Source organism: Odontesthes bonariensis, chromosome 2, assembly GCF_027942865.1.
Source record: "Odontesthes bonariensis isolate fOdoBon6 chromosome 2, fOdoBon6.hap1, whole genome shotgun sequence".
In the NCBI taxonomy this organism is placed as follows: Eukaryota; Metazoa; Chordata; class Actinopteri; order Atheriniformes; family Atherinopsidae; genus Odontesthes; species Odontesthes bonariensis.
Window position 1 is genome coordinate 12,628,519 of NC_134507.1, and position 27,959 is coordinate 12,656,477.

At 40.4% G+C, this 27,959-nt stretch overlaps 2 protein-coding genes across 4 annotated transcripts; both read right to left on the reverse strand.

Annotated features, from left to right (window-relative positions):
- Window positions 1-129: 129 nt before the first annotated feature.
- On the reverse strand, window positions 130-11,441 carry LOC142391678 (FERM domain-containing protein 6). The gene is made up of 14 exons (XM_075477659.1): window positions 10,424-11,441; window positions 8,017-8,211; window positions 7,787-7,877; window positions 6,512-6,591; window positions 6,261-6,337; window positions 5,927-6,122; window positions 5,648-5,803; window positions 5,141-5,206; window positions 4,632-4,700; window positions 4,341-4,515; window positions 2,160-2,435; window positions 1,737-1,871; window positions 1,553-1,620; window positions 130-1,467 (listed from the first exon to the last, which is right to left on the reverse strand). Exons 2-14 carry the CDS (start codon window positions 8,092-8,094, stop codon window positions 1,177-1,179), a joined length of 1,758 nt encoding a protein of 585 aa, XP_075333774.1. The 5' UTR covers window positions 8,095-8,211; window positions 10,424-11,441; the 3' UTR covers window positions 130-1,176.
- Window positions 11,442-11,524: 83 nt separating this feature from the next.
- fam135a (family with sequence similarity 135 member A) lies at window positions 11,525-27,929 on the reverse strand. Of its 3 annotated transcripts, none has more exons than XM_075477630.1 (21): window positions 27,647-27,929; window positions 25,580-25,709; window positions 24,109-24,188; window positions 21,842-21,981; window positions 21,206-21,276; window positions 20,916-21,089; window positions 20,664-20,790; window positions 19,258-19,411; window positions 18,699-18,776; window positions 18,345-18,394; window positions 17,549-17,707; window positions 17,107-17,180; window positions 16,799-16,953; window positions 14,706-16,656; window positions 14,416-14,576; window positions 14,213-14,304; window positions 14,004-14,101; window positions 13,526-13,677; window positions 13,295-13,405; window positions 13,047-13,160; window positions 11,525-12,722 (listed from the first exon to the last, which is right to left on the reverse strand). In XM_075477630.1, exons 2-21 carry the CDS (start codon window positions 25,654-25,656, stop codon window positions 12,517-12,519), a joined length of 4,224 nt encoding a protein of 1,407 aa, XP_075333745.1. In that variant the 5' UTR covers window positions 25,657-25,709; window positions 27,647-27,929; the 3' UTR covers window positions 11,525-12,516. The 3 variants fall into 3 exon arrangements, with proteins under 3 accessions (XP_075333745.1, XP_075333754.1, XP_075333763.1); XM_075477639.1 differs by having other exon boundaries at window positions 25,580-25,748; XM_075477648.1 differs by lacking the exon at window positions 18,699-18,776.
- Window positions 27,930-27,959: the final 30 nt, after the last annotated feature.

Consider the following 27,959-nt stretch of genomic DNA (forward strand, 5'->3'; position numbering starts at 1 on the left):
GAAGTTGTGGACCAAATCCCCCCCCTCCCCACACCAACACTTGTTTTAAACCAACGGTGACAACTCTTGGTTTAATTCTCTGTCAAAAATTGTTGTCGTGATAATTAAACAAAAAACAAAAAACAGTGCTTTTGATAAAAATACAGTATTCGCTATTGTAATTTATTGCTATAGTTTATATATAATTGGCACTGAGTAAACGTTTTTTCTGTATTTAAAGACTGACATTCTTTCCTAGTTACCTCATACTGACCAAAGATACCAGTTCATACCAATTAACAGATACAAAACAGACACAATGTTTGAAGGGCCAAAAAAAAAAAAAGGAAAAAAAAAATACAAAAAGGACTTTTGTTCAGGGGTTACATAATACAAAATACTGCAGATCAATTAAACATTTACAGATTACAAAAATAGCACTCCCCAATTAATACTTTTCTCTTGTAATTACAAGAGGGAGGTTCGTATAGAATAGAAAGCTTTGGATGAATGAATTGCCAGCTGTAAGGTCAAATTTTCCCTCATCAGTAGCTATAGTGCAGAAGACCAATTAGGAAAAGCATGACACATCACACAAAACATAACAGTATATCATAAAACATTATTTAGAAAAGAAAGAGCGGGGAAAAGTTTTTAAAAGGGGGTACAGGAGGACAAGCATCAGCACCGTGGCTTATGAAAACCCTGAAATAAAACACAGAATCTTGTTTACAAAAATAGACCAGTAGCGAGGAAGTGAGCCACATCTTATAAATGCCCAATCCAGCACAGCACTGCAGGGATTTAAAATGTCAAAATATCTACGACTGTTAAACTTTATGCATTTCACATTAAGTTATTGAGATTTCACAGAATGTCAACAGTGTGCTCTTTACAAAAGACAACTTGATTAGATAGGCTCAGAGAACTTGAAATGCCTTAAAATAGCACAAGTATAATATGTACACAATATACAGCATTAATAAATATGCTCTGTTTATTCTGAAATGTTGCTAAAATTAGGTCTCTGCTATCTAATCCACACCTTTGGGAGGAGGCACGCAGGGTTTCTGACATTTTCAATGCATGCAATTTGAAGAGCACACATGCTTTGTCACACAAAATGCAAAACATTCACGTGTTAGCAAATTTCATATCAGGGAGGGGAACAGGCGTATTTATCAGCGTTGATATTGCTCAGAGAATGTATTCCAGGAACTGTTCATCACCTAACAAGTCCAGGGAGAGGCAGTTGGTAGACCTGCGGCCATAGAAGGAAGGTTTTGATTGGCAGTTAACATGAGGGCAGTAACTGTGATCAGAAGAAGTCTTTGTGTTTGTTGTGGCATCGGGGAGCCCAAAGGCGAAGCTGTGGCAGGAATCGGGTGGCAGCGCCATCGTAAGGGGTGCGGGACTTGGGAACAGACGTACATCATCTAGACTGTGGCTGTGCCCATCCACGCAAGCCTGTGCTCTGGATTCCAGCATCTAGATTTTAGATGGGGGAAATACAACTAAGAAATCCAAAAGGAGGAGAACAGAAGCAGCAAGAGAAAGAAACTCTATAACTGACCTGTTTCACCATATCCTTGTTAGATAGGTTCTTGCCATCTTTGTCACTGGCTGGCGGACAGGTGATTTCTGTGGAGCCCACATGATTTTACTGGTCAATTTTAACAAAGATGAGAGCAAACAGAGCTTCAGAACAAAACCTTTTGTTTGGAGGAGCTGGATGAGGACGGTAACATTATCGATACCTGTTGAGTAAGTGTCTGAGGAGAGTTGGGCACAATCCACCGACACTCCCTCGAGAAGATCAGCCAACTGGAACATCTCATCTGGATCATCAACGAGAACCCCTTTTGGACTTCCGACATTGTTGGTTATTGGGCCTGGATTAGACAAAAATAGTTATTGCTCTTCATTTATATTTTAATACTTCTACATATCAATGATCAATAATTCCATGTCACAAAGCTTGTGGCTCCAGTACGAGCATATATCTTTTAAGACATACTGCCAACCTATTTAATGGTAAGGGTGAAAAAGAAATCAGACTAGCAAAGTCTTAGATTTAAGTGAAATTGTACAGGCAAATGAAAACCAAGCAATCGAAGCATAAGTTTACTTCATTTAAAGGAATAAATAAAAGTTCCATTGCAGATTAAATCTCCTCTCACCCTCCTCCTGCCATCTTTCATCTTCTATTCGAGCCTTGCTGCCTATGTCAAACCCAGAGGTGCAGGAGCTGTCTTGGCTAGTTGCTGAGCTCAAACACTTTCCTTCCGGTCGTCCCTCCATGGAGGCCATATCTGCGTAGATGCTGTGCTGGCGGGCATCTGCTTCGATGCCGGAGCTGCTGGTGGAGTGTCGAGACAGACCGGGGCTACTTTCACTGCCCGGTGGGTCCAAATCGAAGTCGTCGCTAATGTACGACTCTCTGTAACACTTCTTCTCTAAGATTTAGAAAAAAATTAAAATTAAAATCAATTATGTGAAAACAAGCAAACAGAGAACAAATCCTCATCTGGCATCGTAGAAAAATGTGAACATCTCCAATGGTAGAGACAATCGAAAGCCAATCTCTCAGTGAAATAACACCAATTCTAATTAATATAGACTCAAAAGAGGTATGGACAATGAAACGCGTCATTTACCAACAATCCTGAGAAAACCTTTGTTAGAAATGGTTGGGTATACTCGCGGACTATGGAAAATATATAAGGGAGGCAAGAGGGAAGTTCACACAATATAAGATCATACATAGATACTACCATACCCCAGTGAGATTATATAGAATGAAACTGATGAATGATAATATGTGTTGGAAGTGTAAAACAGTGGTAGGAACTTTTCTACACGGTGTATGGGAATGTGCATTAGTGAGTCAATTTTGGGTTAAAGTTGTGGACTTCTTGAGTAACTGGTCAGGCTCAGCGATTCCCCTGACTCCTGCTGTATGTTTATTAGGGGACAGATCACAGATAGCGAGTGTATCAAAAAGAACCTTTTCTGTCATTATGGTGGGCTTGGTCACAGCTTCTAGAGTTATCTTGAGACACTGGAAGACCGCTGTATCTCCTAGTCTGAAAGACTGGTCCAATGCAATGGTGGAGACCGCATCTTATGAATCCATGCTTCACAAACTGTCAGCTAACAGGGAGGATGGGATGACCTCTTGGGATCTTTTTTGGATCTACACAAGGACTAATGAAAACCCTGCCTAAGAAATCAGAGACTAAATATAGCTCAGCTCCTTTTCTTTTTTTTGTGGACTGGATTTCCCCCACATTTATTCATTTATTTACTTTCAAACTTGATTCTCTTATTTTATTTTTGGAATTTTATTTTTTCCTCCGTGATATGCCAGAATATGTATATGCCAAGAATAGGAGATGTATGTCTAACCCTGTACTCACATACTCTGTAAGAATTCAATAAAAATTTAAATGAGAAAAAAAAAAAGAAGACCTTTGTTATGGAATTACCTTAGTATCTACGAATATCTGGGATATTATTATCTGGGATGACACCGGCCAGCTCCGGTCGGAAACAGTGGGTGAGATATTCATTTTCATTTGGCAGACATGATTTGAAAAGTTGTTTCTATGCTCCCTGATGCACGTCAAGTCTTCCTCAAAACAAGTGGGAGTTTTTTTTTCCTCATTCTTTCCGTTTCCATTCACCGTTTATTATTCATATCTTCTAAATGCAAATAAAAAATAAATTAAAAAAAAAAATATATATATATATATATATATATCAGGCTGATGGCGTTAAATAGGAAACGCACAACAGTAAATCTGTAAGAAAATGGTAAATTGGTCATTTATGAAGCATCAACTATTATTCATCTTAAGAGTAGATTAAAATATATTTCTAAAATGTACACAAATCAAAAAAAGAATTGTGTCAACATCCAGTTTTAATGAGACTACGGGGAATTAATTCATTGCAACACCCCAACAAGAATCCTTCGACTCAAAGTGATGAAGAAAAATGTGTAAAGTAGGTGTAACACAGAGGTAGGAACTAACCTGCAGTGAATGCCTGAGATCATTCTAGGCTAAAGGTGTGGAAGTACAGAGTTATTTTGAATAAACATTTGAATACAGAAAGAACACAATCCACAGAAGTCAACTGTGTTTATTAAGAAGTTGGTGTGAAGAAACATATATCCAGAAAACTGGATCAACTAGAAACTGCCAGAGGCTCAAACTTGTTCCATAGAATTGTTGTGAAAAGAAATAGTTTTTCTTAAGGGATACATTCCACTTTCAGTGGCTACTGAGGTTTTCTGCCGAGTACAGTAACCCCAAAGTCAAACTGTAATGATCGCTGATACTAGTCCTTCTCCCTACCTTTGCTTTCTTCCTGTTGGCGAAGGTGTTTAAGGGCCGGCTGGAGGCTGAGGTAGAGCTGATGGCTGCTGCTCAGGTGCAAGAGAAGGTGGCGAGAGCGGAAAGACGACCCAGTGTAGTAAACCAGCTTCCTGGCTGATGGCAAGCCATCTGGCTGGATCTCAAATTTCTTACCCTGAAGAGGAAACATTTTTTTTTTCTTTTACATTGCTAATGCTCATTATACAATCACAAGGATTCCCCTTAATCTCAACAAAGAATGGAAATGAGCAAATGAGAGGTTGTCCATACCAAGAAGGTTAGACGTCCAACATTTGACCACGGGAAGTCATATAACAGCTGCCGTGTGTTGTTCACCTCCTATGAAAACAAAAACGCACGCATTTAATTAACAGATTAAATGACGCATGCATTTAATTAACAGATTAAATGCATTTCGAGACCAAAGATCAATAATCAGTTGTCTTTTTGGAGCCGCCCGGAATTAAAGGAGGCCAAGGGCTTCTTGAGATATCTCACGGTCTGTTGACTTTTAAATCTGACAGGCTCGGTGTGCTAATCCCCCACCCCCCCCATATGGCCCCTGATGGACAGATCAAACAACTGACAGGCATGGCAGGCAGTTATCTCCTGACGGATTGCTGTTGGTGGCAATCCCACACATTCCTCATATGGATAGTCAGAGGTTTAAATAGGGCTACGGATACAAAGACCAAACTTCTGAGCTAACACAGAGTTACTTCTGTGTACATATGTGCCGGCATACACACTTTGCATTAATACCACACATAAACACGCACCTGATAAACCTGCATTCCTCGCAGGGTCAGACCAAGCAGTGCTGTTCCTCTCTCCTCCTTTTTGTCCTGGACAAACGAAGGATGAGATGTCAGAGAGGCATCTGAGTGACTCAGATAAGATAGCTGTTTCACAGTTAAGCCTCCCCCCCCTAAGTTCTCTGGGAGACAGCGAGCTGATGCAAAGAACAAATTTGAAGCGATAGCATATTACACAATGGATGGACGAGCCTTCAAAATATCACTCAGTAAATTAGTTATTCTGAGTGGGGAGGAGAATATATACCGGGAGGGTAGAGGGAGGGTTACGTAACTGCCCTTTAAGCATTTTTTCCAGCACAGCTCAAATGAAGCCAAAGTGTATCTGGATTTCATTTCTCACTCGATTTTTTCTATTGCTATCAGAAGGAGGAAGTTTTTTTTCAGGAATAGATGAAAAATAAGCTCAAACTCTGGACATAAATAATGAATATAAAATACTTATAACTTAACAATAAAGTGACTCATAACCTTTTGCAATCTGTAAAATATGACTGGCACATCCTCCAATTGACATGAGTCTCTTATGAAGCAGAGGATGGCATCACGAGCAGACACGCCCCACAGCTCCTGGTGTACCTTAGGCCCATGGCAGAGCAGATAGTTCACTCCACGTTTAGCTACGATCTACAGAAGGAAGAGGGGACAGGCGTGTGATGTAGTTTCACGGAGAGCTCAAAGTGTTCAATATTCTAAACAATTATCTAGAACTTTTAAAAGAATTTCTTAATGTTGCAGCCACAGACTGACCCAGGGGGGAAAGTAATCCTTGGGTTCAAAATAAGCGTTGACCTCCTCGCCCTTCCCCTGCAGCGGGTGATCACCGAGGTCAGCCTGCAGTGCGTAGCCAGCCAGCTGAAAGTACACCTCCTCCTGCTGACGACATTCAGAGCGGAGCACTCGTTCTCGCAAGTCAGAGTAGTATAGTTGCCGTGCCTTTCGCTCACTGGTACCACACACAAACAAATGCAAAAAAATATCAAAAAGAAGGACAAAACTAATGAAAAATACCATTATGAAAGCATTTAAATAAACTGAATAAGGTTGCCAACAGTGAAAGAAACACATATGTAGAAGAACGTACCAAATCAGTCTTCCATTCTCAACATAGTACTGGGCTTTGAGGCAGAGTAGGAGAGGAAAGTGTCTCTTCAGCGATCCCTGTGGAAGGAGAGGTGTCACAGTGGTCATGTGTGCATTATCTTTGGCAGCATCCAGGCCACTGAACTGTACCTTCCAGTAAACTAACATGTATACCATGAGTCTGGAGAGTGGACAAAACCTTTAAAGCCTCTCACTGACATCACTGAAATGTGTTGCAAAAAGCTGTTTTACCTTTCCCGAATCTTGCCTCCATTCCTTAGGAAAGTACTTGGTCAGTTTCTCCTCCAGGTCTAAAAATATGTGCTCATTGTCTGGGAAGGAAAAGGACAATCAGGAAACAAGGAGACAGGACCCAAACAAAACAATAATGAAACCAAGCGTAAAATGTGCCCAACAATGGGATTCATCAGGGTAAAGAAAAGCCCTTGTTCTTCTGACCGCGATGCTAAGGGTTGTATGCCCATTCTCCAATTCCACTTACAGCAGTGACCAAACACTGCCGGTAAGAGATGTGTTGCTTTAGTGCTCTGTCAGCTTGAGAAGAGATGTGCATTCAACATCTCACCTATCACACAACCCCCGTAATTTAAGGCTTTATGTCAGTGTTGTCTTAACAAAAATAAATAAGGGTTCCATCTCACTAGTGGGCATAAGAGGCTGCTTCCAACCTGCGCTGAGCATGATGATGTGGTGTCACTCTCTGCCTGGCTCTGTGAGTCATGACATAGGCATTCCCCATTTGATCCACTTTATCACTTTTTGTTTTACTATGTGTTGCCAAATCACGCTTAGCAAGTTGTTTCACAACTTCTTCTTTTGACCATCCATCTCCTCTCGAAGCCCATCTCATTCCCACTCTGACTCATTCCAACTCCCTCACTCCTCATCCTTCATTGAGGCCTTTGGGAAACAGTTGAGTAAGGCAGCCTGTGTCAGGACAAGTCCCCCTCTACCTCTTTTGCCTCTAGTCCCACCCTCCTCTTCCCATCATCAACCCATCCCTCCTCAGCGAGGCAGAGGAATGCGATGGTGCATTCCAGGCTTAATGAAGTTAATATTGCTGGAATCCAGGCCCAAGTGATCGCTGAACCAACACCACAAAAACAAAAGGCTGTTTGTTCAAGTAGTGAGCCACACAAGATTACTGAGGCATTTCAACGTATTTGTAAAACACAAACGCTAGAAACAGAAAGTTCAGGACTTTGCTCTGGGGCTAAAGTGGATTACACCATTCAATTAAGCCGGCTGGCAGGACTGAAGGTTATTTTTTGTCTTGGTGAGATGGCCTAATGGTAGAAAAGTTGTCCCGCAATATTAAGTAAACAAGTGCAACTGTACAAAATGACTGTCATACTGCTGCATGATTGTTTACATTGTCACCGTTTAGACTGATGAAATGTGGTACTTCCACGTTTACAATCCTAGGGTTCTATTGCACGTGACAAGTGTAATTCAAGGAGTCCTTTCAGGTTCAGAGGGTGAAGGGTCAATGCGGAGTGAACTTACCTTTCACAACTGTGAGGCCAAAGAAGTGTAGCTCTTTGATTCCAAGAAGCTCTGCAACACGATTAAAGACATCCTGCCCTGTGGACTTAAACTGGAGGGGGGGGGGTAAATAAATAAATAAATAATCACTACACTGTATGGCATCACTGCAGCGACGAAGAAAACAATGACCATCTGTTTAGACTTCGTGATGAATGTCAAGCGCACATTCAGAGATATTAAACACCTACCCCGACAGAGATGTCCAGCTGTTCTTTGTTGGGAAGGAGAACACAAATGGTTCGTTCCTGCTTAGCAATGGCAGACATGATGTCTTACAAATGTCTGATCGTGAATATATTTCAGTTGAACTGCTTCAGGGTGTTTCCTTCCGTCTCTACCCTTTACTTTTTCATGTGTTCCAGGACAGTGCATCCATGCTGCATCTGAAAAGACATTTCACAGCGAAATAGGCAAAGAACATTCTTCTGCGGGATGCAACGCCAAGCGTTGCCATGATCAATGCATTTGTTCGTCAGTCAATGGAAAAACCATCCCATCATCAGACGTGAGCACATGGATGCCTCTCACTAACCAGGATTAACTCAACAAGGCTTGCCAATTGTGAGTTTAATGACAATTGTTTCATGATACAAGTTTCTCTGCTTACAAGTCAGCAAATAATCAGCATACAGTACAATAGTGTTTAACTGGGGTAAAAAAAAACAAAACAAAGCAGGTTAGATTGTCATGCTTATTGAATTTTAATCCATATCATGGTCACTAACAGGAAGCAATCAACAACACATTATAACAAGCAAAGGTACCAGTCTATATTGCATTAACGTACCGATAGAAATGGCCCTGGCGGAGGTCGCTCTATGAACAATCAAGACTCACCTGAATCTTGCCCTGATAGGCTGACCCAAAGCCCCAGCTGGTACGAAGCTCATCATCAGATTAACGTTTAAGAATCAATTAATCAGGTTAATTACTGCCGTGCGCCGACTCTGATCTCTCCCCCCCCCCCCCCCCCCCCCAAATCCCACCCTGGACAAAAAAAAACAACTTAAAAATACTGCAAGGGAGGGAATGATCACTAACTGAAGCAGTCTGCTTATGTACAGGCCTCTTTTTTTGTCTTAAAGAACAACAAGCTCACAGCATAGTTACCTTTGGACACAGTGCTGTTTCTTCCTATTATAACTGTGTCGTTTCACAGCTAACTCTTCGTGACTAAAGCACTTGTAAAGGAGAAAGACATGTTCACTTGCATTCAAAAGCACAAGATACGAGTGGCCTCTCAGATGAGCTGAATCATAAGAAATTGAAACAATACAGAGAGGTATTGCCAGTGAGAAAAACAAGCTGTGGGAACTACAAAAGTGTTGTAGGCTTACACGCTCCTACAGAACATGACTTGTGGACATGTTCAAACACGGCCTCCACTGACAACTGGGTGGCAGCGCAAAGAGGCATAAAAACTAAACCTGAATTTCCAGTAGCGTAACATTTGACTTACATACGACACAATCATACTGAACTTTAACTTAACACTGAATAGCTACCAGATGGTACAAAACTCAACAGACCCAAGCACATTTTTTACACTCACAAGGTTCCAATCTCATTTATTCATTTATTTTTAAGCGATTGTCTCTTTTCAAAGTGCTGGACCACAAAGAATAGATCCTGTACACATGTTCATACTGATGTTGACATTTCCTCTAGCCCGTCAATATTCTACTATGTCACTTAAAATCGCAGATATAAGAGGAAACGTCTAACAGAGGAAACATATCATAATCAGCATTTGAATGCATATCTCCTTTGAAGCATTTGAGATAGTATGAACAAGACGTAGTCATGGAAGCTCTAATATTACATCAACACTGGCTTAAAATGAGGGTAACAATTACACAGTTTATGAGTATAAGCTACACTTGAGTTCATTTCATACATCTGTAAAACAACAAAAACAAGCTTAACGACTTAATTATGTTTGCTGACATCTTCATATATCTCCCCTGTTGCTGACAGGAGGGGGGGGCCTGGCATCACATGAGAGCAGCCATCTGTATGCTTTAAGTCCCCTCCAAGACAGTTATAATCCCTACTTCTGAACACACTGCTGGCTGGTGGAAAAAAACAACAGTTTGACCGGGGATCCTCGGAGGTCTTTAAAAACCCCACTAAAAAAAAGAAACGACAAGGGTGGGCATTTGCATAAACAGGGGAACGTCATGTTCGCTCATTCCACTTTAAATAAAATACTAGGGTTCTGTTGGAGCAGGTTAGACTCGGAGTCCTGACGAGCAATCAAGCTTAAACACGTTGTAGGAACAGACTTTCAGTGGAAGAAACAGCCTTAGAGGAAAGGAACGTTTATCCCATTAAAAAAAAAAAAAAAAGTTTTCAGGCAACGCAACGTAATGCCGCCAGCTAACAACCGCAACTTATGTAAACGTTTCTGCCTCCGCAAAGCACACATTTATAAGCGATAAACTAAACAGAGAAGCAAAAACAAGAGTCATGCTGTCCTCACTCCATTTACCCTCAAATAAAAACGACGTTTGCTCGGATGGAGTTTGCAAAGTTAAAGGTGCAGCAAGTGCAACAACATCAATTTAGTGAGGTATGAAGCAGTAAATTACTTACTATCACAGCGGTAGAGACGAAGGAAACTCGATTTTTAGTTGCAGGTAATTTCAGTGCTCTGTTAAACAGTCTTCCTTTTTCCTTATCAGAGTAAAAACATGTCAGAAGTAAATAGGTCGGCAGCTCCTTAACCGCCCCATTCCATGTTTTTACTTCTCCGCTTCCACCACCATCCCCAAGCGCACACGATTGGGCCATACCATCTGCAATAATTGTGGGGGTGCTATGTGATTAATGTGTTTTGTTTTTGTTTTTTCTTCACACTTACACGTCCCATTTCAAAACTTTTTTTAATCGTATACAATTTATGGTAGATAAAGGGGTGTAAACACTAGGATATCACTCGTAGACAGAACTTATCTTCCCCTTTGTCCCAGCACAGTGAGTCCGACCTGATAATCGAGGGAGAGACACGATGAAACGGCAACACTTTTAACAATTCAGTGTGGAGGTGTAAGATTACATCATTTATAGCAACGTCTGTGTTAAAGGTTTTCGCCTTCGATGGTCCCCTGAGGTTCTTATTTTACTCCAACAATTGGCACTTTTAGTCTCCGGTTGAACAACACAAAGTACCTATTTAACGCCCTTGTAGACGTAATGGAATTAAACTGCATAAAATACACAGGAAATATATATATATATTTGTGGAATAAATGTTTTTTTTTTTTTCCATTCGATACGCGACGCTTCTTGGTGTGAGAAAAACTATCAATTTGGTTTGATATTAAAATAGTATGACCTCTTTCAATACTTGCACTCCAGCATCTACCGAGGGACTTTGAAAGATCCCACCTGTGACAACACTGCCACCTGCAGGCTCACCGGATCCTACACCAGCACCAAAAGCACAACAGAAATGAAAAATAAGAGCCGTGAAATAAAAGAACCCGATTACAACAGTACGATTTCCAAATCTCATCCAAATATAGAAAACCGTTAATAAAAATAATCAAGTAGTCAACAGTAGCTCGTTTAAAAGGAGAAATTTTTGATTTCAGTGGTTTTTTTTGTTTTTTTTAGGTCTGCACAAGTTCACCAACTCTTTGAAAACTGCGACAACTCTCAAAATCCTGAAATGAACACATCCAAGAGACAAAGTCATATAACCCACTTTATAATATGCATATTTAATAATAAGAGTAGGATGATATAAACAATTGCTCACGAAATTTTTCTGAATTACAACCAATACTTTCCAGTTCAAAACATAAATAAATCACCAAATGATCAAGCAATTACTTTCAATAAGACAAGTTCTTATAAACCAACATGTGCTTTCGCTGAATAATAACCATTGCTTAGAACCCCTGTAATAAAATGTCATGTTTTAGGCAAAGCCACCCCCCCCACCCAACACCAGGCTGGGTAAATGTGCAGAATGCTGCAATGGCAAGGAACAGCATTCAAGTATTAAGACCAAAGCCAAAGCTGCAAAATCTGAGCAACAATCCTATTTCAAATGCAATCTTTGCCCTTAAAAATGATGGAAAAATTTGTTGATAAAAAAGTAACTTGTACAAATGACCATTTTCAGTACAAAAGTTTGCAAAATGTAGTTGTGGTGCAAATCAATGCAAGTGTCTCTTAAAATAGGTGGAAAACACATTTGCAAAGGTGAGGGACAGTATGTGCAGACGACTTGGGTCAGCTCACCAAAAAAAAACCAAAAAACAAAAACAGCCATTTCCTTTTAGTAGCAGCTATAGTTCCAGTTCAGCATCTACAATGCCATGGATTACTTGGGAGTAAAACGGTTGAAAGAAAATATAACGCATAAATAAACACAGAAAATATAGCACATGATGGGGGAAAATTATTTCCTTAACACAAAAAAAGAACTATGTTAAAAAAAAAAATAAAAAAAAAGATAAATGGCAGTAGAAAAATAAAAATGGTGAACTCCTAATCCACTGATTCCAATAAAAGCATGAAACATATTTTATATTTTGTTCAAATATATTCCTAAAGTATGTATATTTTACAAAAGAGGAGATAATCTAGATGCCACCACCAAAATAACTTTTAGTTGCAATGAGGTATGAGGGCCACGTTCCTACTGTCCCCGTCGAGTGTTCGACTCTGATGCAGCTCTACTGAAAGAACTTGAGGCCCGTGACAAGGAAGAACTTCTCCAGGAAGATTTCAGAATCAAGGACGGCAATGTGGGCTGCCCGGCCAATAAGGGAGTTGGCTGTGTTGGGCAGGGCGTGAATGACATCAAATCGTACAAGATTGCAGTCTTTGTTCTGAAGCACTGGCAGCAGCAGGTTCTCAATCATCTCAGCATAAACGGTTCCTGGAACAGATAAGAGGGACACAGGTAATTTAGGGCAAGTTAACCCTCAGCGTGTAGCATTGTAGAATACAGTTCTTTCTGTAAACAGACGATTTAAAAAAGAACGTAAAATGAAGAGGGAGTAATAAAGAAAAGAACTGTCCAATTATTATGTTGCTACTAAGGCTTAAAGGCTGAGTGTGTCTGAGCCATTAGGACTGAGTTTCTTCAGCTTTCTTGCTCCTATTCAGTACAGAATCAAAGCAACACTTGCATTTAAATGAAGAGATTTAGTCTTGGCCGATCATTATCAAGGTGCTCACCAATGATCTTGCTTTAACTCACCTGTTTGTTTGTCCTTCAGTGCGGTTTTACACATCTCTATTCGAGCAGAATGATAGGGAACATAGCGATCCTGCAGTGACCCCACCAGCACCACATTCTTGAAATATTGCAAACCTTAAAAGGAAGATAATTAGGAAAGTTATGCTTCGCATACTGTCTCCTACTGTATTCTAAAAATAGTCATGAACAGTGTGTATACACTTTTAAAAAAATTTTTTTTTTTAGAAAAGCTAAAGAGCACAGCTAACCGGATTTCTTGCTGAGTTTGTACAGGAAAGTTTGGCGAGGATCAGAGTGATCGCGACACGTCAGCTGCAGGAGGGACCCGGATTTTTTCCATTTCTGCATGAACCAAAGGCCTGGGAACAAAGTTTAAAAGCTTAACAATTCCATAATAGTGCTCTTTCTGTGACACAGTATCACAGAAGAAGAAATGTGTCTGGAATCTGGAAGTGCAATCAAATGTTTTTGACATTCACCTGTGTTGACAAGAGCTGAGCTGTTGTACAGTGTTCCCAGGTGAGGTCCAGAGAGGGAAAGGAAGGTGTGCAGCTTGCTCAGGTAGCATTTAAACCTGGGCCTGGTAAGCACTGAGCGAACTATGAGGTTCCCCAGGGAATGGCCCACAAAGCTGTACATTAAATTGATGTAGAACAGACATGTCGTCAAATATTCGATAAATAAGCTTCAGCACTTGCTTCAGTAGTCTGGCTGATAATGTTTGCTTAAGCTTAGTTAGTATGCAGTGAAGTAGAAGCATAAGACATTGGTATCAATTGCAATCTTTCCAAAAACCTGTATACAGTTCTTTGTGATATGAAGCAGTTAATATATGCTTCGCTGTATCTTGCAGCGACTTGATGAGTCACCAACTTATCCCCAACAGCAGAAAAACATGACAAGCTGTTCTTTTTCTTCATCAACATTCTGATCTTACAGCATCGAGGACCACATTACCTTATCTTTGACACAGTGAGATTGTATATCTGAATGTACTGGACTATTTCATCCAGCAGTCGGTCAGTCATTGACTCAAAGTCAGCAAAGGTGTCATTCTGCAGGTGAAAAGAGTATCACATGAACAATGAGAAGGCTGTGTCTTTGCATGTGTTTTAAATGAATTGTTTGAAAAGCAAGCTCAGTGGCCTCGAGATTAATGAATTAACCTGATTCCTCTCAGACATTAGGAAGTCTAAACGAGCGCCAGGCAGCCCGAGCTCAAGGTAGGTCTTCACCAGTCTCAGGTCTGCACTGTTACCTACAGCAACACAGGGAACAAAAATGCAACCTTGTGTTTTCGAATACAAAGCAAAAGCAGTGAAAAACATTCAACTTTGCTGCCAAAGATTCTGATGGAAGGTTTGCCTACCGTCCAGGCCATGAACACACACTATAAGATGGATGCCTTCTTCACAGCACTCATCTTCCTCTAAGCTGAAATAGGGCACAGTGGATGCAAGCTCAGGAACCTCGCTGTACAAGAAACCAGGGAGCCTCAGTTGCTTCATTTCTTCCTTGGCCCTGACGAACCTGCACATTTGTAATGAAATGGGTTAATACATATACATTTGTCATGTGTGAAACAACAATAATGTGCATTAAATGTAACATTAAGTGCAATTTCAGAAATAAAAAAACAAAACTTGGAAGATGACTCACGCTTTCATCTGTGGCGTGGGTGCACATTCATACCAATGCAGACTGGGTGATAAGGAGGTGAAGGAATATGAAGGTCTCGCCAAACTATAGCCGACACTGCTGGAGGCTGGATTGGCGCACATAGGGGCTTTTGATAAATCCTTTGTTCCGTGGAGGTATCCAATGACATGCTGTTCGAACAGCAGACTTGTCTCTGGAACAGCTGCATCCCCTGCCACACTTTGCTCGTCATCAGCAACACCATTTACAAAAGCATAGCCATCACCTTCCTCATAGTATCCATTTTCAATCATCTCATGTTCCGTCTCATCTTCATCCTCCTCAACCTGTGGTCCTGTCTGGATTCCCAACGTGATAGCAGATGTTTCTACGGGGCTGATCTCAGACACGTCTGTGCTGGAGCGTGAGCCAAAGTAGTTCTCTACCATCCCGCGTTTTACCAGGTCTGTGCTACTAGTGGCAGAGTTACTGGAGGGGCAGGCTGTCTGGGGTTCACTTCGGGATTCTTTAATGTTCCCAGGGCCACCTGCTTCTTTCAGGCTAAATTCAGAAGGGCCTGTAAATTTGGAGTCAGTTTCCAAGTCAAATGCGGGTTTTCTCGGTTGGTAATCACCTGTAATAGTGTCAGGGTTGCAGGCAACATCAGATCTTTGAGTGACATCGCCAGAAAAGATAACACTCTGCTCTTGCACCAAGACACTTGACTTTCTGCCTGCTCGAACATCAGCTTCACTGGAACCCTTAGAGGAACCTTCGCCCTCATCGTCTGAGGGCAGGGAGTTGATGGAAGTGAGAGAAGACTGGACTCCACTGACACCACTTGTATTTTCTGGATACAGACTTTCTCCTGTGCCACTGGGCTTTTGTACTGGGCTTTGCCGAGCAGGACACGGAGCAAGACTTTGGGGGGTCCTCTCAAGCTGTGGAGCAGTCACCACCGATTCAGTAACACTGGACACCGCACAGGTATGTGGTCCTACAACAAGTTGAGTGGCAAAGGAGCTGGGCTCACTCTCAATGCCTGAGTCTGAGAGACGAGATGAGGCACTGAGGGCTCCTCCATCTGGCAGCCTGATACAATCGCTCTTTACCTGTACTGAGACCACACGGGACCGGCTATGTTGTGTTACCTCTTTACTTGGCCTTTCAAATATAGATTCTATTGTAGACTGTTGGGGGTCACCAAAGTCTGTCTGGCTGATCCGAGGGACAAAACTGCTGGACTCTCCATCAAGCTGATACGGTTGGAGAGCTGTTCCTTTATCAACTTGGAAAGGGTCCTTGATACTTGGTTTCACGTCACTAAGCTTCAGCCCAGCAGACTGCTGTGGCAGCTTTGGGCCAGTGAGGTCAACTTGCACATTCTTTTTAACTTGTTGGCATGTAGCAATAACCCCAGTACCTGCCTGAGGATAAATGTGCGTGTCCAGAGCAGAAACATTCTTTAAAAGAGCTTTATGACAAGCAGGAGTAGTTATATCGTCATCAGCAACGGAATCATCAGCGCGGTTTCCAGATTGTGAAGATGTGGCAATAGAGTCGAAAACAAAACTAGCGTTAGTCCTTAAATAACTAGTTGAATCCCCCTGTAAGGCATCTCGTTCCTCATCTTGGTTAAGCGGAGCTTCCCCTTCCTTGTACTTTGTGCTCGTGTTTCGATTGGGAGTTTTAAGGTTCTTATAGCCCACTAGAACCACAGAGTCCTTGGAACCCTGTCGTATCAGTTTCTTGGAGTTCTCAGTCTTTGAATTTTTCTTCAGTTTTACTGACTTGCCTTTGGACTTCGGTGGCTGATCATAATTGTCTGGCCAGGTGTTATCCACAGGGGCACCGCGTGACTCAGGTATGGGGCTGGCTGCTGCACTGTGATCCTTTGTGTTTTGCTTGTCCGTTTTACTGGAAACTGAACCCGTCCGTGTATTCTGCATACCCAGCCATGGTCCATCACGGTCTTTGGAATGAAATAAAGTTGAATAAAGACATAGAAAATGCACAAAGAAGAAAAAACAAAAAACACAATATATATAAATATAGAATGCGATAGTGAGCATACACATTGCGCTAAATAGAAATAGCAATGCTTTGTTACTGACCTTCAGTGATAGAATCCAGGTATCTATCTTCAAAGATGATTGGCAGGGAGCTAACATCGCCATCAAGGTCTGCACATTCCACTGGAAGTGGAGGCAAAGACAGAAAGTAGCTGGAGCTTTTGATAGCATTAGTCATCTGTTGGTGACTGTGAGCACTGATGGGGGTAACGAAGATGGAAAGTAAACAGTGAGTTAGGACGAAGAAATAAACATGGGCTGTGGTATTTCAAACAAGCTCCCATTGGCCCAGATGTGATAACGTCAATGCTATAATTAACCTACAAGACATACGTGCCACTACAACTTACTGTAGCTCCTGATATGCCAGTGCAGATTGTCTTGGATGTTCAAGACAAAAGAAAGCCTCAGCAAACCGCCTAACCTGTATGAGCACAGAGACAGCACGCTATTGTCATAATGTTATTTAGTTTTGAACATCTTTCTTGTCGAGTTTTTGTTGTTATGATGTGCACATTTTTGCATGTCTATGTATACTGAGAGCCCTGCTTTACCATGACATGGAGAGAATATTCTTAATTTTACCACAAAATATAAAAATGTCCACCAACATGTGTTCTTGAAAAGCAATAATATATATATATATATATATATTTTAAAGTTATTGCACAATGATAATAAAAAGAACACAACATTCTATACACTACAGCGTATAAAGTACAGCTATCAGAAACAAAGAATACAAACAGAACCGATACAGATTTTTACATAGATACACAAAGTTGAACTCACTCTTAGTGTATGGTGTTCCACTGCTAAAAGGGCAGCAACATGCTCCTGCAGAGACACTACTTCTAAGAACTGTCCCCACAGTGCCATGAGCAGAGAGCAGAGCTGTGCCAGGTTCATATTTACGAGTTCCGCCAGCTCGTCAGGGGACTCGGATTTTTGCTAAAAGTAAAAAGGACACAAGTCACCCAGCAGAGGGCTCAAGTGAGTACGTTTCCATCAGGGCAAGATAAAGAGCAATCAAAGAGGACTTTGTAAAACTAATGACCTCATCTAAACAATTACGAAATGCTAGAACCTGCTAGTTTGCAGAGTTATTTTCTGGCAGCCTTCACCTGCACTACGCTGCCATCACTTTCTGACACACCTGGACTCGCTGATATAAACCCACCATGACCCACCATGCTTTTTAAAAAATACATTTTAAAACCTGTTGATATTATGAAAGTTTTCCACTAAAACCACTTTTGACTGAAGAAAAAAAAAAAAACATATTTGAAAGGTTAAACCTTATGTTGCCCTAATGTTTATCATTTATCAAGAAAAATTTAATGCAACAAATGCATCGCTCCAGGTTTTACAGTCGCTTCTATGGCCTATAAAACACAACATCATTGGAGACGAATAATTAATAAGGAATTCATATTTATGCCTTGGAGACAAAGACACAGTCACCCAAAGCAATGCAAATATTTCTCTACATTGGTCACTCTGCCTTATTTTTAGAACATTTGCAGCAGTTTCTTTTCTATCACTGGCCATTGAGGGACAATTATTAAAAGTAGTCGACAGGTCTTACCTTGACGTGTTCGCACAGCTCAGCTAGACGGGCCTCTAAGTCGAGTTGTTCTGGGAAAGAAGAGTTATTACAAGCAATTATTTCAATAAAGTGTTGTATAGTATTTTCTATATGACATGACTCATTTCAAAGAACCAGCGTGTTAGGAAACTTTTTGTCAAGGCCTTGTTACAAAGACGGAAAGGAAGGATGAGTATTATTGAATACACAGCAGTGACTGAGAGCAGCCTCAACATGTCACTGAAAAGTGGGTCAAAGAGGGCGTGGTGTTTACGTCACGAAGGAAACTGGAGTAAAGAGGAAAAGGGAGAGAAAGGCAAGTTGATTTCAGGTACTGTAAGGGTAGGGACATACCTATGTAGACGTGCCTTTGACCTCGGGGATAGGGTCTTCTGAGTACTCGCTCATATAGGACTTGCATGCTGGGCTTGGCTAGTAAGATTGCACATATAGGCATATTTAACCTTTTGTATTATCTGATCGTTTGGATTGGGTTAATATATGTCCACTGGTGCAGATTAGCTTCGGTAACAACAGTTAGTTGTGCTTAGCAGTTGTGTTTGGTTTTAGTCTACTGGTTAACAGATTACTCTGCTGAGTAATAATGACGTAAGATAGAACTCAATTAAGATCCCTAAAGTCAATGTCTTTTTAAAGGGGAACAACGTGGCAATATGCAAGGGTCAGGTGGGATGACATGACATCACAAAAATATAATTTGCTACATCACAGATGCTGAAAAGAAAAAAAATAATTAATAACAAAATAGAAAGATACTGGTTATGAGGATAACATCAGTTTCTTTTTGGTGTTTGCAACTAAAAAAGAAAACAAAAAAACAACAAGCAAATATCTTTTTTAAAATAACCCTTCGTGACAAGCTGATTTGAAGCCATGATACAACATACTGTACCTAGTTCCATACGATGAGAGGAGGGCAGATCCTTTGTAATAGAGGTGAAATAGCCAAAGAGGCCCTGGTAGGCTATTAGGAGATTGGAGCAGAGGTTATGGTGCAGACTAAAGGCATGCTGCAGACAGTGGTCAGATACCAGGAATGTCCTGCCCTAATGAAGCACAAAAGACACAGATAATAGTCTGAGACTGCACAACCTCACAAAGGCTGGATAAAGTATTCCTGGATCTAGATCCAGAATGAGATCTACAGTAAAAGCTAATCCCGTCTAAGCTGGGCAGTACACCACCTCGAGACTTTCATACCAATTTATTAATTTCTTTTTGAGTAATCATGCAAACAAACAGAAACGCAATATTAACAGGCCGAGTAATAAATCCCATAAGCACTATTATTGCTGCTGCGAACACTGCAATGCTTGTTGACCTTTGCTTTAGTAATCACAACACTGAGAAACAAACTTTTCGACACAAGAAACCAAAGTGTACAGTTTTGCTCATTTGCAATTTAGATTATCCAAATGTGTCCTGCGCTGTCAGTCAGTCAGTGGTCATTAACACATTTATGGTACACTGCTTATATGAATGAGTAATAAGGAAATATAAGGGATGTGTAATGTCAACAGCACTCTTTTCTTAATTCAACATAGCAACTTATCCATGGACTTATAGGGTAAAGAGGAAAATCATTTTATAACATCTCTTTCTGTCCCAAAGTCATGTGATCTCTGTAAATAATCATCTTCCCAACTCCCATGTGTAAGAAACTCTTATAAAAAATAAAAAAAAATGCAGTGTGGAAACAATAACAGCAGTTGTCACTTTAGAATTATTTAGCATAATAATCTGATGGTTCCTTGTAGACATTCATTTCCTATGCACCATCTAAACGCAAGAGCACTCAAATCCCTGCAGTCAAATAAAGAGTGGTCAATGTCTTTTTATTCCCAAGCTGCATGTTACATCAAGAATGATGAGGGGCGCTGCTGTTCTGCCTGAATGGCTTCGGTACAGTAACACTACTGCGCCTCAGAGGAAGCTCCTGCTGGCTGAGCTGTCTCTGCCGTGAGAGCCAATTTTACTCCTGGACAAATGTAACTATGATCTGATGACTTTACCTGAGGGATAGCACTGTCTAATCTGAATCCACAGCAATAACCGTGGCTATTTTCTTTTATTTCTTTATAGCTTATTTCAGGGTTAGGGTTTTCAGTGGTTTATGACAGTTATGTTTGTCTATAACCAAATGCTTGACTTAGTCTAGGGAACTGCAGCATAACTGTGAAATGATACAATATGAAATGGCATCTCAAAGACCTTCTTTAACGTCTTAGAAGATCAGTAGCATCTGCAAACAAAAAAAAGGAGAATTACAAATACTTTCTATAGAAGAGGTTTGCTTACATCTGGTGACACTTGTTTGACATAAGTGTTGCCAAAGACCACATTTTCCAAAGGTGGGATGATCGAGTCTTTGCTCTGTGCTGGAGCATTTCGGTTAAGCCATGTGGTTTTCACAGGTCGAGGGAAACTGGGAAAAACACACATTGAAATCAAGTTCAGGTAATCACAAAACTAACTGTTCAATACATATTCAATGACAAATTCTGAATGCGTGCCTGTGCATGAATATTCATTGCAAAACACCTGTCTGACCTGATAAGGGGCTGATGTAGTGCCACAAGGGAAGCATGGATGACAACGGAGATGACAGACAAGTGGAAATAGTCAAACATAACATTGATGTGTTGGTGGATGCCTCGCTGAGGGCTAAAGTGCAAATGAAGTATCCGGCCACTGATGTTCTGTAGAGAGCTTGGATCATCTGGCCTGTAGAGATTATATAACAAAAACAGAATATGTAAGTAGTGTTTTTTTTTTATGTAAGAGTTGCTCATACAAAATTTATACAACACTAAATGCAGTTTGAATATTGCAACACCTACGTGTAATCACCATCTGTGAAATACAAATCCAAGAAGAGCTGAAAATCCATGTCATTGAGGGACTCTTCCACCTAAGGATGATGGAAAAAAGTGAAGGCTGTCAACTTCAGGGATCACAAGAAAGCGATGGATGACATGTGCTCATCTGAAACTTCAATAATACACTTGTTAAGAAGCTTAATGCATCAAGTTCAAACAGCCCGTTACATCTCTAAGCCTCTAGTTTTATGACCTATGTCCCAACAACACGACTGCTGTCAAAAAGCAGTCCAGTTCCCTTGTTAGACCAGTTAAGATCCATATTTCTAACACACGGCAAGCGCATGACTGTGTTCATATGGATGTTAAAGATTCCCCTAAAAAATTTGGCACAAATCATTCCTCACCTCTTACTTCCTTTTTAGATTTCACACACACACAACACTATGGGGCAGAAAAACACTAAAAATAATACAGACTATATTCAGCAGTTAAAAGTGACATTTAATGTAAATCCACATTATGTCAAGTAGAAAGAAAAGCATGGAATCAATATAAAACTGGAATACTGTATCAGCAAATACATTAATAATGTCTTTGAATGAGGTTTGTAGTAAAACAGCAGTGAAAAGTCCCCCCTTTCTTTCCTAAACCCACCTTCTTCTCATCCAGCAGCATCATCACTTTGAAGAGAAGGACATCATTTACCACAACCTCTTCATTCTTATAGAGGATTTGGAAAGTTTTGCTGCAGATGACATCATCTTGGATTGAAGCAGGAAACGCCAGATCAGAGCCTAGATAAAAAAAAAAACACCATGATTAATTGTATGTTAATAAAGGATAACAAGTGAATGACTAGAGACTTATCTGCCTTAAAAAAAACACGTGGGAACCACCAGAGGTAATGATGTTTTCAAAAGGCTATGTTAAAAATAATCAGCCAGGGCATATCATATTACATCTAAAAAGTTTACTTTTTTCCTAATCAACTCATTTTAAAAACAATGCCACAGAACAAAAAAAATGGGAACTTAAACATTCAAACAAAGACAGCTTGCTCTTGATTATCCTGTTTAGTTTAACAGCAATGAATAGACTGCTTTGTGTGAAAGAATCAAAGCAGGTTCTTAAGAGGCTGAACACATGCACAAAGCCCCTGAGAAATACTGAGAACAAAGAACGGCCTCAGGAGACAAATCATTGCCCTACCTGCAGTATCATTGTCCCTGAAAACAGAGCTAATATGGAGGAAAATACATGGAATCAAACATGCACATCTTTCTGAAGAATAAGCACCACTTCAAAATCATGTTTATTCAAAAGGAGACAACTTGCCCTCTGATAAAAAAAAAAAAAAAGAAGTCACTGCAAGTTATTCAATAGATCCTGCGAGTTGAGTTGAGAACTGACAGGAAAGGAGCAGGGCTTGGGGTTCAGGATTGACTAACAAGATCCACAAATCCATTCAAACCACAGCAGGCAGTGTTTCCCATACATTGAGGAAACTATGGCGGCCCGCCATAGTTTCCTTTTGGCCGCCATAGTTTCCGAATCCCAATCGTTTGAAACACAGCGATTTTTTTTTTTTTTTTGAAACACAGCGATTTCCTCGAAAACCAACCAATATGACTATACAACAGGTGAACTAGTAATTAAACATGTCCTAAAGTGTGCAATGTCAGAGTTTTGAAGTTTAGTGGCAAAAAAGGTTTATGTGTTATTAGTCGCTGTCGGGGCGATTGACACACGTTATAGATCAGTGGGTGCGCGTGCATAAAGGTCAGCTGTAATCATCGTGATTTCATTGACAAACATATTTTTTTGACCTATTTATATTCTGAGAAATAATGTGAAATTTGAGCAATGACGAGTACACTAGTATGTTGTCCGGTATGTTGCTTAAAAAAATCGTAAGCTCAATAGTTTCTGTTTAAAATAAGGTGTTTCATCCGTCCCGCATGTGTTTCATCCGTCCCGACTAGGCGGAGCGGGGTGAAGTTGGTTTTATATTCGACATTCGCCTATTTTCCGGCTTTGTAATTGTAATAGCGTCACGAAAACCGCACCAATTAGCGTCAGGATGGTAATAATATTTACAGAAAACTAAGACTAACATACCACAGGCTTTATCAACTCAGCAAAGTAAGCCTGAAAGATCAGAGTAACCGCGCCGAATATACTTCTAAGTGAACTACGGCAGCCGGAGCGCTTAGGGACCGTCGCAAAAGTGCAACGCCTTTTTTTGTTCTCACTGGATATTCAACCAATGAACACCAAACCAATTCGGATGGGTTTGTGAACTCACTATAAAGCTTTCACATTCTTTTAGTTTCCAGAAAAATCATTTTAGGTAGAACATTTACTCAGTGTGCATAGTTAATTCCATTTTAGATATTTATTTTGTAATAGCTCTCTTGTTTTTAAAGATATCAAAACCAAACCACTTCTGATGTGTTCCTGAACTCATTGTGTACTTCCCACACCCTTTGTTATCAAGGAAAACCTTTTCAAGTTTCTCAAAAAGGCACAAGTCCTCACTGTATATGATCCATTCATATTTTTCATGAAGTTTAGTTTTAACCTGTAAATATTTTCTATTACAATTGTTATCATTGGGTTTTAATGACAAGATGAGGTTACCTTATAAACCCACAAGGGTTTCTGACATCTCCAGCACACATTCCTTTTTTTTAATTTGTTGTGTTTTATTGTGTATTTTTTTGTTATATTTGAATGAATGTGTGCAAATCAATCAAATAAAATAAAATCTGCAGTCACACAAATTTACGCCGTGTGAATTTACCCCCCCCCCATAGTTTCCAAAAATTCTGTGGGAAACACTGACAGCAGGTTTTTCTACAAATGTGCTCAAAAAGATGAAATAATGTAGAAAAGAGTTGATAATGTGCACATCAATTTACCTCCTGGATGAAGTAGACTGGTCTCGACTTTGTGAGGAACACGAGGTGGCACCTTAAGACTGGCACGCATCTGGTAGAACCTGTTAAAGGGTACCAATCTTTTAAAATGATGTCACATGCATGAAAAACTGGCATCGTTAGCTTGGTGCAGAACATTATAAAAAGGTCTGTGAGAGGGGAACAAATCGCACGGATTATACACAAGTGCCTATACTTGTAAAAGGACACTACACCTCTCATAAATGAATAATGAGCACTTTCTTTTGCGGCCACTCATGTAGTAAACCGGAGCTCTCAAAGCACTGATGACTCAGAGGCATTGAGCAGGAGTTTTTTCTCTGCATAGTGAGGTATCGTTACGCTGCTCCTGTAAAAAGAAATTCTGGGTTTTAAAGACAACAATTATTAGAGCTGAGCAAGTTAAACTATTTTTTTTCCTGCTCAGTTTTCCCATTAAAATGCTAAATGGACTGCGTGTAAGTAGTATTTTTCTAGCCTTGTTTGACCACCCAAAGCACTTTATATCAGTAGCAAATTCACTAACACAGCACAGTCTACACACTGAAAACGTTTCACTTTCATACACACCCTTACTGAGCACATCAAAGGTGAGGGCTCAGTTTCAAGACCAAGGACACTAAAAACGGTGGATTGGAGAGGCCTGTGATCAAACCATCAACATTCTCATAAGTGCATGATCTGTCATACTTCTTGAGGTAGTCACACAAGTCAAAGTCATATCTCCTCCTTACTTGCGTGCCAGTGTTATCTAGGTTCTTAACCGAGTACATTGTTACAACTGACATGCTATATGGTTTATTCAGCAGAAGTATTTGATAATACTCAGCAGGTGACAGGGTGAAAACATCTGTCTTTAAAAAACAAACTTTGGAGGAAATGCAAAAAGGAGCCGGAAGAGGACAAGCCAACTATTGTCATACCAAATAACCGCCCATTTCAGCCAGTACAGGGTGCTGCATACTTCCTGGGCACAAGACTAAAAGCATTCAGCTTGGTAATTTGGAATTTCTTGTGACTGTGAACTTGTGAATCTCGTGATAATCCAGCTGCCTCACATCTGAGAAGAAAATCATCATCACATAGACACAGAAAATGGTTAAGTTTACATATATAGAAGAGGGTACTTAGAGCAACCTAGAGCATAGTCAACACTGCAAAATTACCATTTTAAAACCAAATAGAAAATTCAAACCAACGTCGACATCTATCCCTATGTGGCTAAGGCAGTCACAGTTCCCCCTCCACAACAAACTGCTCGTCACCGACAGTCCCTTCAAAGTGTACCACCAAAGCCAACTTACTGTTTTTAATCAAGACAAACTTCGTTGTAATATGTGTCTATAACTGGCAAGGACATTTTATTGATATAGGATTAATGAACCGCTAGCTGCCATAAGTCATGTTACAAAAGGAGCGCCATATTAAGTTGACTCAAAACAACAAAACTCACCCTCTTTGGAACAGGTCCACATTGTAGAACTTGTGGAGCTCCACAGAGAACTCCACCGTGGCCTGGACTTCTGCCATCTTGGTCTCTACAGGCAGATATGCCTTAAATCATCTGGGATATACCTGTAGGCCTTCAGGCAAAATGTACAGAATTCATCAGCAACAGGACTCTAAAAGGAAAAAATATCTGGGTGACAACGAACAGATCTTTGAACTTTTCTGCTTCAGAGTATTTTTCTACTATAGGTAACTTGGTAAGTGACCGATAATAAACTCAATCAACCTAAACTAAATCAACAGCCACAGTATAAGGTCAAAGAATTTGCAGGGCTTGAGTGATAGCTAACTTTGTATAGTAATTATAAGGGGGCTTGACATTCGGCCTAACTGGCTAACAGCCCAAAACAATTATAGTTTTTGGCAGAGTATGGGGGAATCAACATTAATAACCCGGCAGAAACAAGCCCGAAATACAATATCAGAAATAAATACAGATATCCATGTCATTTATTGCACACATTTTAAGCTCAAGACCTAATTAAAGAAAAGGCCATGCAGACATTTTTGGATTGTGGTTGAGGCAAAATAAAACTGGCAAAAACAATTATACAGACGCGTTTTAAATTAGTCACGTATGATATGAATAAATCATTCACTGGGCAACAAACATGACATTGTGTTCCTGCCAGTGAAAACTAAACCACACAATTACAAGAAGCCTCTGTGATTTGGACCTGAACAAAGATGCTTAACACTGATGGAGAAAATAACAGGTTAAGATGCAGTTTTGCATCCTATCCTGGAAGACGTTATTATTTCTGAATACTGTCAGCTAAAGATGAAATTGACTGGGCAAAATGCAGAGGACACAGACCTGCAATAATAAACATATATATTCCTGTTCCTAATGAGTTGTCTAAATGTTTACACTAAAACGCCACAATGTGTCCATTAAAAAAAAATAAAGACAATTTACAGTTGGGTAGCATTATGGATTTATGAACCCATGAAGGCCTGATTTTGAGTTTTGAGGTGTGGGAGCACCTGGTTAATCTAGTTAGTCATCATGACAAACTTTGTCTGAGGATATAGGCTAATACTCCAATACATACTTCAAGAAGGATTGTAAAATGTTGAAGTGAGGCGCTGACTCTCTATATTCTGGCGATAAAACTAGTAGTAACTTGCCGGCAGAAGCTGGCGACAAATGATGCATATCCACTGGAATTTTTCTAAAACACGACGACAAATCTAGGACTGACATTTTTAAAGGCGTCAGACGGAAACTGCGATCCTGTACTATTTACATATTCAAGTTAGATTCCCAAATTTAAGTAGCTGTAAAAGACTCTGTGTGCGTCTGCATTTCACTGACAAATCCCCGACAAAGACTCAAGAGGACCTGAAGGGCCATAAATATCACAAATCACAATAGCAACACGAGACCCTACGCGAACACTTTTCGGTGCGTCCGTGTTTGTGAGCGGCTGCCCAGATAAATCCGCAAAGTCCAATTTAAACCTTTAGCTGTAGCTAAGAATTCTTCTCAGGGCACGACAATGTTGTGTTACACCGGTGACGTTAAACAAGTAAACGTAACTGGCACCTCAGACATTTTCGATCCACCAATCTTCCAAGAGTTAACTGAAACATAAATTCCAAGTAAGGAATGTGAAATGCAGGGCCTTAATTAGTCAGCGGTGGTTCCGTCTTTCAAAAGAATGTTAACCAACACAGACCAGATCAGAAACGACATACATCTAAAGCATTGTAGGGTTATGGTCCAATTACTAAAGCGAGTGAGACGATAAAGATCTCAGGCTGTTGGGCAGAATCTCTGCAGGGGTATCCTCTGTTTTTAGTTACAGGTGAGAAGCGTCTAAAACATTTTGTAAAGGGCCCACAGGAACGACTGACCAAATATACAAAATACTTTTGACAGACCATCAAAAAGTTATTCCCTTAAAAGCTAGTTTGGTAGCATTGACAGTTAACGTTGGCCACCCAACGAACAGTCGTCACCAGGTAACATTAGCCGCACGAAGAAAAAAAAGCTAGCTCTACTCACCATTGCGTTGGCAAGCTAACATTAGCTCGCTAACCAATGTTAGCTTCAATTTCAGTTCTCGTCGTCTTCTGAGTGTCGGGTGCTGACCAAAAGAAGACACTTCTCTACGTACTATTTCACTTCCTTATCTGGCGACGTTTATAGAACAAACGCCCTCGAAACTGAACACAGAGTCGACCGGCCATTCAGCTGTCCGACTTTCGTCGCAGAACTGTGTTTGCTAGGCAAATCCAGCTAACCGTGCTCAATCTGAGAAGCTGACAGCAGGCGCTGCTCCAGCTGCTCACTGATGAACATTCAAATGCGCGTAACT